Source organism: Hypomesus nipponensis, chromosome 15, assembly GCF_054491055.1.
Source record: "Hypomesus nipponensis isolate SF chromosome 15, ASM5449105v1, whole genome shotgun sequence".
In the NCBI taxonomy this organism is placed as follows: domain Eukaryota; kingdom Metazoa; phylum Chordata; class Actinopteri; order Osmeriformes; family Osmeridae; genus Hypomesus; species Hypomesus nipponensis.
The window spans coordinates 10,024,852-10,042,176 of record NC_140375.1 but is presented as its reverse complement, the minus strand read 5'-3'; the positions used below and the strand labels follow the sequence as shown (position 1 = coordinate 10,042,176).

General features: G+C 48.0%; 1 protein-coding gene across 12 annotated transcripts in view; it reads left to right on the top strand.

Moving 5' to 3' along the window:
• The window catches only part of brip1 (BRCA1 interacting helicase 1), a 61,609-nt gene that overhangs the window by 10,301 nt on the left and 33,983 nt on the right, over window positions 1–17,325 (top strand). For 9 of the 12 annotated variants that reach the window (XM_084673660.1, XM_084673659.1, XM_084673662.1 and 6 more), the window contains exons 14-24: window positions 15–176; window positions 6,455–6,617; window positions 6,789–6,910; window positions 10,832–10,944; window positions 11,305–11,387; window positions 11,602–11,934; window positions 12,962–13,816; window positions 15,538–15,990; window positions 16,140–16,207; window positions 16,332–16,410; window positions 16,668–16,877. In XM_084673660.1, the coding sequence (XP_084529786.1) occupies window positions 15–176; window positions 6,455–6,617; window positions 6,789–6,910; window positions 10,832–10,944; window positions 11,305–11,387; window positions 11,602–11,934; window positions 12,962–13,816; window positions 15,538–15,990; window positions 16,140–16,207; window positions 16,332–16,410; window positions 16,668–16,877 (2,641 nt within the window). Of the gene's footprint in view, window positions 1–14; window positions 177–6,454; window positions 6,618–6,788; window positions 6,911–10,831; window positions 10,945–11,304; window positions 11,388–11,601; window positions 11,935–12,961; window positions 13,817–15,537; window positions 15,991–16,139; window positions 16,208–16,331; window positions 16,462–16,667; window positions 16,878–17,325 lie in introns of those variants that run through there. The other 3 variants (XM_084673661.1, XM_084673669.1, XM_084673671.1) reach the window with 3 other exon arrangements.

Sequence of the window (17,325 nt, the reverse complement as noted above, 5' to 3'; positions counted from 1 at the left end):
CCCTTCTCTTCCAGGTGTGGGTGGGCACGATTGGCTCAGGGCCGCAGGGGCGCAAGCTGTGCGCCACCTTCCAACACGCGGAGACCTACGCCTTCCAGGACGAGGTGGGCGCCCTGCTGCTGCGTGTGTGCCAGGCCGTGGGCAGGGGCGTGCTCTGCTTCCTGCCCTCCTACAAGGTACGCTCAGCGCTCTGCGCACGCCCCCTCACTGACAAATGAATACATGTCAATGTGCTCAGCGCACACCCCGCGCACACCCTGAGGGAGCTTGGGACAGTAGCTTGTTCTCTATTGACAGTTGCCACTTTTGGCCACCAGGAGGTACTGTAGACCGTGAGTTGACGAGGGCTGGTGTTTTTCGCAAATGATTTTACCGAGCCACTTGACGCCAGCTGTGTCACCGCAGCGAAGCAATACGTGGTGCAGTTTGACAGCTGTGATCTATTGGTGTTTAGGAAGTGCTCGACGTCTTGGGAATAATGGCTTACTTTGAGCCTTGTGTCGGCTTTCATGGAATGGGACTACTTTTAAGGGCCCGTTGATAAATACATTGTCCGCCTTTGTTTGTTCAGAGTTTTTTGGCGATGAATAATTGATTTCCATTCCAGCTCTGTTGTCACACCAGCTCACTCGGGGACCAGCTGGCATTCTCAAATGTCCCTGGGTGTAAACGCCTGCGTGCCACGTTCCTTCACTTGCGCATGATGGTGTTGGTCTACCTGCAGAAGCGGGTAGGCTTTGACTGTAGAGTGTGTGTGTGTGTGTGTGTGTGTGTGTGAGAGAGAGAGAGAGAGAGAGAGAGAGAGAGAGAGAGAGAGAGAGAGAGAGAGAGAAAGAGAGAGATTAAGAGAGTGTCTGGGTAAGCACATATTGGCAGACAGACACTTCATTTCAGGGGGAAAAAAAGAAAGAAATGGGTGCAAATTGATTCGGGATCTTTGGTTGCAACATAAATCAGAGTGACCTTTCCCCAAAGGCACATCAAACTTTGGAGGAAAGCTAAAACTCCTCTGTTGAGAGGCCCTCCTCTCGTCTTCCCCCTTCCTCTGTCAGCCGGCGACGCCAGCCATAGCATAATCCATGTACCACGGGATATTTTTCATTATTGATGGCCGTGTTGGAGCTCTCTATGCTGATGCATTAATATTTAATCTTTCAGTCAGCTCTTAAAGATGAGGAGATGAGGGGATACGAGGGGTTGGGGTATTAATTGGAGCCTGTGGAGGCCTGTTGGTGCCAGACTGTCCCGTCTTTTCCCTCAATGCGCACGTGTGTGTGTGTGTGTGTGTGTGTAAGCGCCCTTCAAGTGTGTGTGTGTGCCTGACAAGAGGATGGGTCGTCTCCAGACGCCCTTCTTCGCTGTGTCTGGGCGATGCCTATCAGCCCCCCCCCCCCCGGCCTGAGAGAGATGCAGCACTGAGAGCAGGCGGCTGGGCCAGCAGGGTCGGAGAGAGAGAGGCGTCCCCCCCAGGCCCTGTCTGCCGCCCCTCTGACAGCTACGCACACACACTCCTGTTACACACACACACCTGTCACACACACAGCCGTGCCATACAGGCCGCAACAGTCCAAGGGCACAGATGAGAAGACCCCGAAAAAATCAAGCGGACAGACTCGTTGAAGGTACATGTTCACCTGACGCTGGCGAGCCTGAAACGCGCAGGCGGGACTAGCGTTTGGAGGGTTTGCGAGCGCATGTTTTCTCAAACACACACACACACGGGACGCGCAATGTCCCAGAGAAACCCACCGTCGCTGTGGTTTTGTAGCACTTTGGCCTCAACAGCCCCCCAGTTAAAGCCCATAAAAGCCCACGGCGGCCCTCGCCGTCTGGTCCCACCGCAAGAGGACGGGACAAACCACCCCGCGGGGGGGGGGGGGGGACAGGGGAATGTTCTACAGAGAGAGAGAGAGAGAGAGAGAGAGAGAGAGAGAGAGAGAGAGAGAGAGAGAGAGAGAGAGAGAGAGAGAGAGAGAGAGAGAGAGAGAGAGAGAGAGAGAGAGAGAGAGAGAGAGAGAGAGAGAGAGAGAGAGAGAGAGAGAGAGAGAGAGAGAGAGAGAGAGAGAGAGAGAGAGAGAGAGAGAGAGAGAGAGAGAGAGAGAGAGAGAGAGAGAGAGAGAGAGAGAGAGAGAGAGAGAGAGAGAGAGAGAGAGAGAGAGAGAGAGAGAGAGAGAGAGAGAGAGAGAGAGAGAGAGAGAGAGAGAGAGAGAGAGAGAGAGAGAGAGAGAGAGAGAGAGAGAGAGAGAGAGAGAGAGAGAGAGAGAGAGAGAGAGAGAGAGAGAGAGAGAGAGAGAGAGAGAGAGAGAGAGAGAGAGAGAAGGGGAAAAAATAAAAAAGAGTGAAGGGTTATTGCCGAGGTGAAAAGATCTCAGGGAAAGGCAAGATGCTTTTAAAGCAGATGAAGATAAGGGCCATTAGGGGTGATGTCGCCTTGCTGTCTGTTTGAAGACGCGTCCTCTCCGGCGCCTGGGGCTGTGGGGAGGGAAGGGGAGGCAGGGGGGGAGCTGAGGTACCCTTGCAGCGCGGGTCATATCCAAGTCTGAGTGGTCTGTGTATACGTGATGTTGGGGGTAGGGGGGTGTAAATACACACGTCCTCAAGCCCCTGTCATGGATAGGACCACGTTTGTCATCTCTGGTGAGTGTGTGTGTGTGTGGGTCACTTGCTTAGACAGGCGCATAACTGGCTTTGTTGGTGGCCCCGTGTCGCACTGTGGTGTTCCACTGCTAAACCTGAGCTTTGAGGCGTCGATGACACACTGTTCCCAAACTCACTGTTTTACAGGAGCTCTCAAGACCGTCTTAGACTTCACCCCAATCCGTTGAGATGCCAACGACTTGATGCCGTTGGTGTGCTCTGTGCTGCGTTATGTTACTCACTACTGCTCTGAAAACAACAATAGTGAGTAACACTTGCCACCAGTCTGCCTGTGAGGCTCCAGGCCCCCAGGCCACCTGGCGTGTGCCTTGCTGTGACACGGTCAGCCTCCCTCAGAGGCCGGGCCCCGGGGAGCGAGGGGCACGCCCAGCCGGGCTGAGTGAAGGTGCCGCCCGCCCGCCACAGCCCTTGGCGTGATGCGCGCTGTGATATTCGCCCACTGAATAATGGAAGGAAGTGCGACACGTCTCCCCTTGCTGCGGCCAATCGGGGGACGCCGGAATGTTTCATTAATGGCACCACCACGAGACCCCCCCTCCATAATTCAAGAAGCACGACGTGTCGCCTCGCAACCCGACAACACCAGGAACAGGAACAGCGAGATAAAGAACGGGTGGAAGAGGGGGGGGGGGGGGGGAATGGGTTGAAAGATGATTGGGGAAGAGGGGGGGGGGGATAAAGGGATGAAAGGAGGAAAGGCTACAAGAAAAGAGGTCACAGTTCAGTGCTTCCGAATGGCGTAGGAGCCAGCTCGCCCCAGTGACTGAGAGATCCTGTCTCTCTCCTAACCCAGGGACAGGCTGAACAACACAGCTGCCCAGAAAGGGACATTTATTATTTATCGTTTTGTTGTGCCCTTTTGCAAGTGTGCTAAACAGTTTTGTAATCTATTACGTGGCGCTAACAACTTTCGTGTGTCACTTGAGTCCGTTTTAAAACACCCCCCAAAATGTGGGCTTTGCGTGAGGTTTATGGTTGTAGAATGTCACTGGTAAGTACCTGTTCCTGGGGGGGGGAAAACCTTTTGTTTGAATACATTATTGAATGGGGAGGGAGTTTATTTCAAATAGGAGAAATAAAATACAAGGAGGCCTAGCTGTTCTGTGGTTGTGATAACTGTGGGGGTTAGGGTTTTTTAGGGCTTGTGGGGCTTTGAGTTTTCCGGACGCCTTTCATCTCACCTGGGACAGTCTTAGGCCGTTGCTTTTGTTTTGACCTTCACAACACCGTAACGTAATGTCTGCTTAGACCCAAGTAACTTGTGAGCTTTTGGCTCTGCCTGAACTGAAAACAAGTAAAAGCTCTCTGAATAAGTCATGAGGCTGGGCTCCACGCTCTCTCAAGGTGTGTGTTCCTGCATGCTCACACTATCAAATCTGACACATGCATGCATTGTGTAGGACTGTAGCTTTCATGGGAACTGTTTCTTGAATTTAATTAGATAATGTATGCCAGCACATAAGTGTGTGGGTGGGTGGGGGTGGTGTTGGTGGGTGGTGCTGCAGTGCCGCGCCGCTAGGTCGCTCCTGTCATGTTTGTGCACCTGAGCACCACTGGAGTGTGCAGATTGACATTTTCCACTGCGCTCCAGTGTGCTCGCGTGGGCCCTGTGGAAACACCAGCGCCCGTCACATAATGCCCCTAAATTAGTCATGAAGGCTGTGTGCTCATCCTACCCCCTCTACACACACACACACACATTAAATCATGGGCACACACTCCCCTTAGTGCATAGACAAGTGCATATATAGTACGTTTAGCTTGTAAGGACAGCACGTGTTCCGTTGTTTTATCTCCGAGCAAAAGTTTTCTTTCCTTAATATGGTCAAAGTAAGAAAACCGATCATTACTGAATGTCTTTGTGCGTGTTTAGACTGTATGGTCAGATGAGAGGTCAGCGTGAGCTGCCTGACTGAGGAAGGAAGGGCTTGATGAGCGTTTGGGAGGCGGGCCGGGCAGGGGGGGCGGGGGGGGGGGGGCGGTTCTGTCGCCTCGCCGGCCCGTCTCTCTCCATCTTCCAGGCAGGCGGTTGAACAGGCCCGTCTCTCCGCCCGACTCGCAGCTTTGAACCGCGCTCCACTGTCAAGATGAAGGATACGGAAAATGTGCACGTAATGAAATGGCTGCGCTGGGGGGCAGACGCGGGCCAATGTTTACTCCCAGCGTCTGAGAGATAAAAGCATTAGGGACCATTACCCCGCTGCAAGCTGAGGGCGCTCCTGGTGTGGCACAGGATCGGGTTCCCACCCCCCCATCACCACCACTACTGCTTTTATAAGGCTTTACAAATGACAGCTCAGGTAATATAAACAACAAGCTTGGGCAAGGATTCTTTGTGCTTGCATGCATCCTGGTCTTATAAGGGCCTTGGTGTTTTATGAGTGGATTACGCTCCGGTTCTCATGGGGTTACCCGCCGTTCTCAGGCTGACATGAAGAACGTCTGGCCTCTTGAGGAGCGTCCAAGTTGCTGACTAAAGGGACATCCATTTCTCGAGGCAGGCTGAAGTTCTTCAGCAGTGTGTCCGCAACGATTTATTAATTACCCTTTCTCTCTCCCTCTTGCTTCCCCGCTCACCCTTAAAGAATTGCCTTCTTCCCAAGTGCAGTCTGGCAGATAATGGCTATTTTGTTTAGCAGCAGATCTGCCGTATGTATATAACATGAATAATTCACCCATCCAGTCAGTCGGATTGGAAAGCAATCGTGGGGACAAACAGTTTGTTGGGTCATTGGCGAGCGTGGGGGTGGGGGGTGGGGGTGGCGGTGGGGGGTGGGGGGTGGGCGTCGATGTAACACTGCGCCTTTTGTAAAAGTGTCATGTTTTATTGATGGAAACTTCCCCAGCCTGGTATTTCCAGGAGGCGCCAACCTGCTAAAATCCGTCTTTTGCTTCAGTTCACAATCAGGGGCAGTTACCTCGGTGTGTCTGGAACCACCCACTCTTTTGTAGTGTTTCATTTCCCTATTGTTTTCCTGTGGGCTGCAACTACCCCTATCTGAGGTCATTTGTTTATAGGGGAATATACACACTCCCAAACTCATTTTTGTAAAAAAAAAAAAAAAATACAGTATTTGGAGTTCAGGCAAGTACGGTTGAATCTTGACCAACGACAGGGTTCTTCAAAGTTCACAGTCTGGGTTTTTGGCAGACCAAACTCCTAGCCCAGGCTTTCCAGGCTGACACACACTTCCCTGTTTTGAGAAGTTTCTTGCTGTCTACAAGAACTTCTACTTGACCCCTACAACACATTTCCGTGCCAGTGAAGATGCTCTTTGATTGTGAAGCCATGCCAAGTCAAGGGGATAATCTCCACGGTAGAGACATGAGTGGAGCTCCGCGAGGGAGTGGGCTTTTAGATCAATGTTCCTCCCCAGAGAGTTGCTGACTTTTGGCACTAACAATGGCACAGCAACAGTTTATTTTATATATATATATATATATATATATATATATATATATATATATATATAATTTTTTTTTTTTTTTTTTTTATTATTGGGGTCAGTAGTTTTAAATTATTTGATCTTTTCAACCAAGTGACCAAAAAAATGAATGACCGCAGAAGGCGAAGGAGCGTCCATGTTTGCATCTTTATCCGGGCACTGCCATCTGAGCCTTATTAAGACTGTTGCTTTTGACTGTCCGTAGAACAGTATTAGCACTACATAGCCAAAAGAATCAACCGTCACTACAAAGGATTGATCATTGATACCCGAGCCACATGGATAATTCCTTTATTTTTCTTACTGTAATTCTTCTTGCCCTCTTGTGATGTGCTGGTTTGTGTTCCTAGATGCTGGACAAGCTGCGTGACCGTTGGACCAACACAGGCCTCTGGGACAAGCTGCAGGAGAGGAAGACTGTGATCACAGAGCCTCGGGGGGGGGCCAAGGGAGACTTTGAGCAGCTGCTGCAGACCTACTATGACGCCATCAAGTGCTGCGGGGGGGAGAGAGGTGGGAGTGGCCCTCAGACCTGGACCTCCTGGTTCTAGCTCACCTGCAGGGCCCAAACAACGCATGGCGACAGACCCACAGCTGTTTGAACATGTGAAATGAATGAGAGTGGTGGTGTTGGAGATGACGTTGGTGCAGGTGCTGTACGTGATTGGCTTTTGCTTCCCCCAGATGGAGCACTGCTCATGGCCGTGTGCAGGGGCAAGGTGAGTGAAGGGCTTGACTTCACGGACGACAACGCCAGGGCTGTGGTCACCATTGGGATCCCCTTCCCAAACATCAAAGACCTGCAGGTAGGATTGTGTCTCTCTCTCCCTTTCCCTCTCGCTCTGTGTGTCTGTCTGTCGAACAGCTTGGTTTGGAACAACCCCCTTTTTTTGTGGAAAACAAAACAACAACAAAAAGCAATCCCAAAGTGATTGTGTTTGTTCTGTCCTTAGCAGGTCAATGTGACCTTTAAGTCTCCCCCACCATACTTGCCTTTCAGGACACGTTCAAACCTCAAAACTGCCTCTGTCACCGTAGGGATACGTGCCGATGACTGACTCTTTCCGGACCCCTTCAGTTTAGTGGCTGTGTGGGTGGGTGTAGCGTTTGATTTAGATTTCATTTAGCATGTCAGCTCCGCGGGTGACTCCTTGGCTCCCATGTGTTCTGAAGGCATGTCTCCGTGCCACAGCGTCAAGTCCACTCTCCCTCCCTCCCTCCCGTAGAAGAAGACTAGGTTGGCTGCTGGGTAAACTTGTTCTAGGATGGATCGATGGATGGATTCCATGTCAGACTGTCAATGTCCCAAATCTCAAACTTTTTTGCTCATCTGTTCACGTTTACCCCAGTCTTCTCCCTCACCAACGCCTGTCTTCATATCACATCTTTATCTGTCTTTTCTGGAGAGAGAGAGGCAGTAAGGTCAGGTGTTTGCTGCCCTCAGCCCTTGGAGGAGCCCTGGGGGTGTGGCAGTGAGCGGACCCCATTAGCCCTCCAGAGGGACAGGGACACTGATGACTGAGGTGACTTGTCCTAGGGTGTCCTCAGGTACAGCAGGGTCACACCTGACTGTCACAAACCTTTCTAGTCTCTTACCAGCATAGACATCCAGGCTTCACGCAGGTCGTGTCCAGGCTTCATGTAGGTCGTGTCCAGGCTTCACGCAGGTCGTGTCCAGGCTTCATGTAGGTCGTGTCCAGGCTTCACGCAGGTCGTGTCCAGGCTTCACGCAGGTCGTGTCCATGCTTCACGCAGGTTGTGTCCAGGCTTCACGCAGGTCGTGTCCAGGGCTCCAAATCAGCGGCGTCCCGTCCTCTCGGCATGATGACAGATATGTCGTTTTTGGACCTCTGTATTTTTTCAAACCCTGCATACACCCATGACCACAGCCACTGCCAACATGACAAGACCTGTAGACATTCACGTAAATTCATACATCAAGGTAATGACAAATACCGAGCTAGCTTGCTGACTTAATGACTGATTCACATTTGAGCCCCACAACTGATGGATTGCTTAAATAGAATATAATATATAGTTGCAAAAACCCCTAGACCAATGTCAAAATGCAAAAACACACAATTTACATTTTGGCACAAGTCACTTCAGTTTGGGACGTTTAATTTTGCAATTCAGTGCAGTTTTGTCTTGATTGCACATCTCCACGCAGGGCTAAATCCTTCCATCCAGCTTCACTACCTTCTCTCACGCGCCAGCTCTCATCGCACTCAACTCTTTAGATCATGACACATGTTCTAAAGATTGACCCCCCCCACACATGACCCGTGCTTCTGATGATGCGGCGCTGGCATATCGTCCTCTCCCTGCTTGGATCAGGGGGCCATTAGTGTGGACGCCTGGCCGGCCCTCCTCTCCCAGACAGGCCAACCTCTTAAAACCTTCAACCCCCCCCCCCCCCCAAAGCACAGAGCCCGTCGGTTACTGGCCTGTAATCGTGACTCGAGATCAAAGGTTGAGCTTTACACAGTCCTCCACAGCGAAAAGCATCGCTAAGCTGGCATCGCACAACCATGTCGACTTCTCTCCGAAAGGCATGTTTGACGGTAAGCAGCAGTGTGGTGCGTGAGGGAGGCTTTAACGGGCAGTAAAAGGACACTTACAGCTGATACTGCATCTCTGTTGGCTTAATTAGGGCCACAGCAGACCTTTTAAGACACCGAATAGACCCTTTTATAGTGAGCGTGTGTCTGTGCAGGGCTGCTTTATGGAGGTGTACAAGAGGGTTTATTTCTCGTGTTGTAGCCTGCGTGGAAGGCCGATGCTTGGGCTATGTGATTCCATGTCTGGAACCTGATTATGAGATGCAGTAGCTTGGAGAAGCTGTTTGTTTTACTGTACTTTAAAACGTCCTGGACCTCCTCCTACACACTGAACTGCTGTTGCACTGTTCAGTGAGACAGCTGATCTATCTAGGTGTACCCATCTTCGCATATGTTTACTCAGGAGACAAGAAAATAAATAGTGCAGTAAAAGCACAGCTTTTAATACTGTACATTATAGACGGTAGACTCAAGTCTCCACTTGCTTTGGGATAAGCTGGTGTCCTGGGTCGCGACAGTATTTGGAATGTGCTAGTTATGTCCTCACGTGAGATTGTGTGTGTGTGTACACACATATGGACACACACTAAGAAGGCGCTCAGCTGTCAGCAACATGAGGCAGACAAGCTGCTCTGCAATCTTAGTGACAGGCACAAGATGGCCAGGACTGCCAGGGGCTCCCACAAACACACACCGTCTCATACACTGTCATGCACACACAAACATACACACACACACACACACACACCTCAAACAGAGGCGCTCAGCCACAAAGCATGCCTGGTGGTCAAATGTAGCTCAAATGTTTTTAAGGATGAACAGGTAGTGGTAGATGCCCAGGCCAGAGCGAGCGATCTCTTGACATTTGAACTAATCCCTTCTAGCTTGTGGTTTTCTTGCACATTTACAAGATTCGCTAGCAGCGAGAATTGGCTTTTTCACATATGCAACCTGTCATGTCGGATTGAGTGTTGACCTCGCACGATGACGCAAAGGGTGGGATGCTGAAACAGACTCTGATGGGATTCAGATGACAACGCTGGCTCGGGGCTACTGGCCTTTCCGTCTCATCAGCAGATACTTTAACCCCTCTGGTGTCTCATAGGCAGGGACGGTAACCCTCCACCCAGCCCCACAGTTCTCCTGAAAGGAATATATGTTTATTTGGCCTCCAAACTAAATGTCAATGCCTCTTGTCAATTTTTGACAGTTTTTTTTTTTGTTGCCATTTTGGCAAAAATAATCAACTCATGTTCTTTCAAAGAAAGATTTGAAACGGTCTTGTGAAGCTCAGCAGGTCCTGGGGATTTGTATGTGTTCAGACATGACGACTGTGTGTGTGTGTGTGTGTGTGTGTGTGTACTGTTGTGGCAATACGTGACACTGAACGACTCTCATACGACAGAAAGCGGAAGGGGACAGTCTGTACCTGGCCCTCCCCATGGGTTAGGGCGCTCTGGGCAAACACATGGTACCTGTCAGAAGAAGTTACAGGCCAACTCACCAACCTGTCCTGCATGGCAGGCCATCAGACGCCAGCTGAACTTTTCACTTGTCAATTCCAAAAGGTTAGCGCTAAAATCAGCAGCGATGGAAGCAAATGGTTGGTTGCCTTCATGCCATCTTTGTGTGTGTGTGTGTGTGTGAGTGTGTGTGGTGCTATGGCTCGTGTTGACTAGACCACCCTCGCTCCCTGTGCTTTAACCCTCCCCCACACTAACCTGCTGCCTTTTTGGAACAGGTTTGTCATCGAGGGCAAGCAATGACAAACCACTTCAGGCCTTAGGTGTTTTTGACTGGAGTTTGGCTTTGCTCCCCTCCGCACGCCTCCGCACGCCCCCGGACGCCTCCGGAAGCCTCCGCACCTTCTCACCTCAGAGCCCCTGATTTAATCCAATTAGTTCTTTCTCGATAGTCATGCGTGAGCACTCCCAACCCCATCTGGGCTAAATTTGATATTTTATAATGTCAGGTACTTTAAGTGATGTGGTTGATTTCAAGTTGGCAACATAACTACCACGTCCTTGAGACGAGAACTATTGTTAACCGTTCATGGAGTGTAAACGGTGCGTCTAAAAATGCTGTTCTGTTTTTTTCTTTTTTTCTTCCTCGTTGCAATTGTCAACTGTCAGAACTTTTCATTTTTCTGTTCCATTATTGATCCAGGTGGAGCTGAAAATGAAGTATAATGATCAGCACTGCAAAGCCAGGGGGCTTCTACCTGGCAGTCGCTGGTATGAGATCCAGGCTTACCGAGCCCTGAACCAGGCTCTGGGGAGGTGAGCCTACTGCTGACTCTGAGAGAAACACACTATCTTCACCATAATAAGCTGGCATGTACCTTACATTTACATTTAGTCATTTGGCAGAGGCTCTTATCCAGAGCGACTTACAGTAAGTACAGGGACATTCCCCCTGGGGCAAGTAGGGTGAAGTGCCTTGGACTGGAAGTGCCTTGGATGTTGTGCCAAGGACACAACATCATTTGGCTTGGCCGGGAATCAAACTGGCAACCTTCAGATTACTAGCCCGATTCCCTAACCACTCAGCCACCTGACCCCTCCTTGCGTGGTGCCATGTTGTCTGGACTTACATTTTAGATGGGAAGCTCCTATACTTTAGCCATTGTTCCTTCACAGGTGTATCCGGCACAAGAATGACTGGGGCGCCCTGATTTTGGTGGATGACCGTTTCCGGAACAACCCTAACAAGTACATTACAGGTATTTACGCATGTAAAAGACACTGGATGAGACCTAATCAAGTTTTGTGTCTATTTTTGTCACTAGATGGCGATGCTAGTCCATCACAAAAAGGGATTGAAGGGTCTGTGTCCCTTTGTATAAGATAGTGTAATTGTACAAAGTGCGTTATATTTGAGGTACAAAAAGCACTTACTCGACAGTTGCAATGACAAAGCTTTTCTACGTATTGCAGGTCTGTCCAAGTGGGTGCGTCAGCTGGTGAAGCACCACGACACCTTTAACGGGGCCATGCAGTCTCTCACCAACTTCTCCCAGTGCCAGCAGGAGGCAGTGGAGGGCCACGCCGGAAGCCCAAGCCTGAATGGCCCAGTCTCATCACATGCTAGCCCATCTTTAATGACTCTGGAACAGCCGCAATCTGACAGCATGGTGGGCTCTCTCCCCGGAGCCCCAGTACTTCAGGCATGCCCAGAGGGGCCTAAAGTGTGCCATCAGACCAACAGCTCCAGGGTTCTCTCAGGAGTTTCCGAGCCCCCGGTTGTCCCCGGGTGTAGTGATAACGCAGGTGAGGCCCATCTTTGGGACACTTAAAGAAGAACATTTAAACAAGTTACAATTCAAAGCTCTCCATATTACGTTTTTACTATTTTTATTAAAAAAAACGATATATGTTTTTTTGAAGGTAGTAGAGCAGGCCTCTCAGTCCATCCCAACATGTGTTCCTTCATTTTATTTGATTAATTTAGGGATGATATTTCGACAGTCTTGGCCTAGTAAATGGACAAGGCCCCAGGGAGCGGCAAAAGGCCAATCTGTGGCATTTCATTTATTCATCAGAGATCTGTCCCAAAAAGCATTGCAAAGCTGTGTGGCTTGTCCCAGAGGAGACCTGCTGTCTCCGCCCTGCAGGGGCTCCTCCTCTGGGTGCCCTGCTTTTCACCATCTGATTCTCCAGCATTGATAGTAGGCTATCTGCTGAATATCACCACGATCAGGTGTCATCAAACTGGCCCATTGAGTCCGACCCCACTCCTCTTAGCTGTCAGTCTGTACCTGGTGACAAGGCTAAGCTGTTTGCTCAATTGAGTTTTTGTGGGGTGGATGGGAGTGGGCAGTGGATGGAGCTGTGTTGGGGGAAATGTGCGTGCAGGGGTGAGGGGATGTGGAGGTGGGGGCCGATGGGGGCGCAGTGCGAGCCAAGCGGGCTGTCTCATTATAACAGGGCGCTCAGCTCGCTTGAGTGGTGCTCGAGCGAGCCGATGAACAGATGTCGGACTGTTGCTTTTAATTATATCCCCTTGACCATTGTTTGTGTTTTATTGAGCGTGATTTTGTCGTCTCGCTATGTCTACTTTGAATAGTGAATGAAAATTGATATTGGACCTTTTAATTAACTTGCCTAGTAGTAAAAGCTAAACTGAGGTATTCTTTAAAAATAAATAAATACCAATGACACAAACTAGGAAGTGACATCCGTATGCACTCAAAATATAATCTGTGCATGCAAGATTTGATGGGAAACTATCAAATGGGAAACTGCAAAATATAATTTTGGCATTATTGTAATGTCTCATTCAATTGTTTTGGTCCAGATGGCAGAGCAGCAGAGCTGAGTCCAGCGATGCCCTTCACCCCTCAGAGCAGTTATGCCAAAACACCAAGTCGACCCTTGTATGACCTCTTCACGTCCACCCCAACTAGAAACCGCTTCAAGAAACCAATCTTTCTGGCAAGAGACTCTGGCAGGTGTACTAATCACTTTGCAAAATCAACCTTAACAGAAAACAAGGAGAACCAGCAGGATGTTACCTGTCAGATCGAAGAAAGGCAACAACTTTCCCAGGGACAAGGTGTTTGCAAAGAGACTAATAGCGCAGAGGCCGTGCAATCTTGTCAAGGGTTGGACCTCTCCCCTCTGCAAGTTCCTCTGAGCTGTGAACCAAGACGGACTGCTGTGGATGATGACCCCTTCCTGCAAGAGGGGGAGGAAGAGGAGGAAGATGAGACTATCTTTTTCACTCCAGAGCTTTTTGAGGATAATGAGGATGAAAGTAGCCCTCAGAAAGAGAGAGGGCCCATGTCTCCTCCCAAGACAGGTTGTGGGGCAGGTCTGGAAGGCATGGTTGTGGACAACCATCGGACAGACCAGGAGTCTGAAAACATGTTAGCACTAGGACAAGGACAAAACTTGAAAACCCTCATTGAATGTGATACTCAGAGTGGCAGGTGTCCCTCAGACAGTACACGGTTGGAACCTGCTATGTGGCAGGACAGATGTAGAGCAAGAAGTGACGATCAAGCTAAACTGCAAGTACAGGAACAAATTCAAGGGTCAGTGAAAGTTCAGGGACAAGAGCAGAAGAATCAGGGGCAGAACAGGCAGGGAAACAGCAGGACACGCAGACTGTCCAGGTCCAGACAAAAAGATCCCTCCACCTTATCCTCAGGTAAACTAACTGATTATATCATTGTTGCCCCCAAGGCAAGTATTAACCCCCAGGTTATAATCATTGACGATTAGGCCGTAGAATATCTCTACGCAAAGGTTGGTGTCAGAAGTGTCTGTTATGTAGTCTGACAGTGTGGCTGCACTTGCCTTGTTTGGTTGTCGTCATGGGCTGTAAAGGGTGTAAATAATGAATGTTGCTCAAATTGCAACAGTGATCTAATTTATTTTATTTTCTCCAAATCATTGAAATGCAAGAAACAAATGGGTCTATAGCTTTCCTCAAAATGCGACGATGCGTCGTTCGTTACTGAGATTTAATGAGCTCTGTGAGAATCGGGACTACTTTGGCCATGCATGGGTTCACTCGACAAAAATATATCTGACATTTTTCACCACTACTACATATCCTTTTTAAAATGTTAACTATATAGTGCTATATAAATAAAAATTCATTTTTCATTTTTCGTGCCCGGATGCAAGTTTAACCTTGCCATTGTACAGACACAACTAGCACCATTAATTTAGGTTTAACCAGGAGCTTTCTTTTAAGTGCAGTTTGAAACTAAATACTATAATTATGCAATTTTATCTAGGATATCATTGCAATTGTATGTAAAACTAACCCGAGTTAGTGTGTAGTGGTGTGTGTAAAGCTGATTATATGGGAAGGAGAGCTGACTTTATTGAAGCTCAAAAATTCTCATGGTGTGAAGAAACTCCCGTGATGTGAAGGGTATCCCCTTTCATGTGTATCGCACTGCAGAGGGGGATGTGAATGATGTCTACTGGACTAGGTGTCATTCGTTTTTGTTCCACGAACTCAGAAGGGATTTCGGCTATATAGTGTAAAAAAAATTGCTTCAATTTCAAGCATTGTGGGGAAAATATATTCTGAACTGATGGAATGAAAATGGAATTGACCCTGACCCCAGTGGCATCTGTACTTTTCATGCTAATAATGGAGGTCAGAATCTTTTTCTACTGTAATATACAAGTGCCTACTTTATTTAAAAAAAAAGTTGTGTAAAAATGCACTATTGAGTTTTGCACCAGTAAACATTGGAATAAGAAATGTTCATTGCTTTTGTGTTTTACCTCTCATTATTGGAGTCTATATTCTGTTCTCGGTCTACTCCATTAATTAAAAAGACACATGTCAATTTCAGCTCCTGAAGCGAGGAAAGCAGCTTAGCATAGAATGTGTGATTATATTTTTGGGGGTCCTATCATGTATAGGGAGTCCCCAGTTACCCAACCATGCTGAACCATGATGGGGGACAGGGAAATTAACCAACATTAGCTTGACAGGATTTTTCTCATTAGGTCAGAAAGCTCACTGTTGGTAATTGTGCAGAGAAGCCAAATGGACTTTTCAATTATAGCATGACCCTGCTCGACCCTGCATGGCTTAATGTGGTCTTTTAATATCAGTAACAATGAGCATGGATTAGTATGAGGCAAATCAATGTGTCCTAAATGCATAGTAGTGAAAAGTAATGCACTGTTTCTAGAATGTCCACTAGCTGTGAGTGTCCTCTTATCTTATTAGCCCCTGCTTTTGTCCCTTCAAATATAGTAGCAAAACAATTGCGTGCTTAAGTGACTCAAGTTGCAATCATTTGTATTTTGTTGTTTGCCTTAGCTAGTTAGCTATTCTACATATTGTAGTATGAATATTTAAGTATTGGAGAACTTACTTTATTCCTTTGCTTAAATCAGTAGAAAATGGTGCCAAATCTTGTGAGGATGGACAGTTTCAATCTGGGAAACATCCTCTAACAAAGACTCAGGCCCAGGCCAGGTGCCGCCAGCGTGGAAAAGCCAGGGTCAGAATAGGGCTGCTCACCTCTCCCTCTCGGCTTGCTCCAGCTCAGACCACAAATAAGGTGACCGATGTCGGAACAACCAAGGAGCGGTCTGCTAATGTGACCTGTCTGCAGACTGAGGAGGCAGGAGGAGAGAAGACTGTGTCATCAGCAAACAACCTGATATCTCCATTGCTAGGTGGTATGGGTCAGGACAGTAGCTGCAAGACTGGAGTATTCTGTAGACAGTACCAGCTAGCTCTCAGACCTACGTGGAGACGTACAGGAAAGAAAGAACAGAAGGATTTGGGCACTTCTGAGACCATTAACAAAGTGCAGTTTGACATTGTCACACCGGAGCAGGAAGGTAGTGTACACCTATTCTCAGAGTCCTGATTTGACATATTAGAGAGTATGCTAATAGTTTGTTCTGAAAGACACTCAAACTTGAAATATACTCTTTAATCAACTAATTTCAGAAGTAATTTTGTCTTCTCTTGTCAACTCTTTGGTAAGGTATAAATATACAGAGGTCATGTAAGCGGAAGCGGAAAAGAGCTAATATGGCATCTGAAAGAAGAAAGGTGAGTTTGTTTTGTGTGCATTGGCCAAACTTCCACTTAACCCTAAAAGTTGATTGCATTGTTGTAGATTTTACTAGTTCAAATTGACAGAATGGTGATTAATGTCCTGTTTTTGCCACTTCAGAGAGCTTCTGACCAGACACCTTGTACTACAGGACTCTACTGTACGAAGTGTGGCCTGGAACTACTGCCAGTGGCAGAGGGTAATAACTAAAGGACTGACCTCAACCTACTGAGTATAGCACCTTATCCTTGTACGGCACCTTTTATTGCAACATGGTTTTTCAGATTACCGTTGCTAAATCTTAGATAATTTACATTTACATTTATTCATTTAGATGATGGGAATAAAGATGTTTCCATATTACTTTACAATGGAAGACACTTTTCCATGACTTTTCCATGTTTAAAAAAGGGTTCAGTTTGGTGTTAATTTGTTTTGATTCACGTTGCTCTTCAGGTGTGCTGCGCAGTGCCAAATGTGAGCCTGAACGTTTGCCCATTTTTGGGGACCACATATCCTGCGACGTCAATTCCAAAGTTCGGTGTCGGTGCACACCACCCAGCCCCACACAACCGTGCGACTCTGCTGCCCTGCTTATGGTTCAGAACCTCCAAGCCTTGCAGAGCTTAAGGAAATCTCTCCAGCCCTATTGTGAAAACTCAACAGGTGAGCTTAAGTGACATTGTGTTATCGCAGGGAGATGCAACAGTCAGCAGTCACGTTGTATACAGGAAGGTGTGCACATCGAATTTGAGGGTGAACGGACTACCATGTGTGTCAATTTCAAAGGCACTCTGGCCTATCTCCAAGTCAAAGACGCCCAAGTTTAGTGTGAGTAAAAGGAGGAATGACCTATTACTTTCTCCTTTGATCCCCTTGTTAAATTGTGCACTGCAAACCCTTGTCATTCTGAATTCACATTGAATGCATTTACCAGATAAATGATACATGTTGTCACTGTCTAGTTGTGAAGGCAGTTCATAGGTCAAGGTGTTTTTCCTCGTTTATTTGGTGAGGGGCTCAATATGGGAGAAAAGCTTTTTTTTCTTTTTTTCTTCACTATCTTGTGATTACTATGTGTATGGGTAAACGTAGGTTTACTTATTCAGTGTTG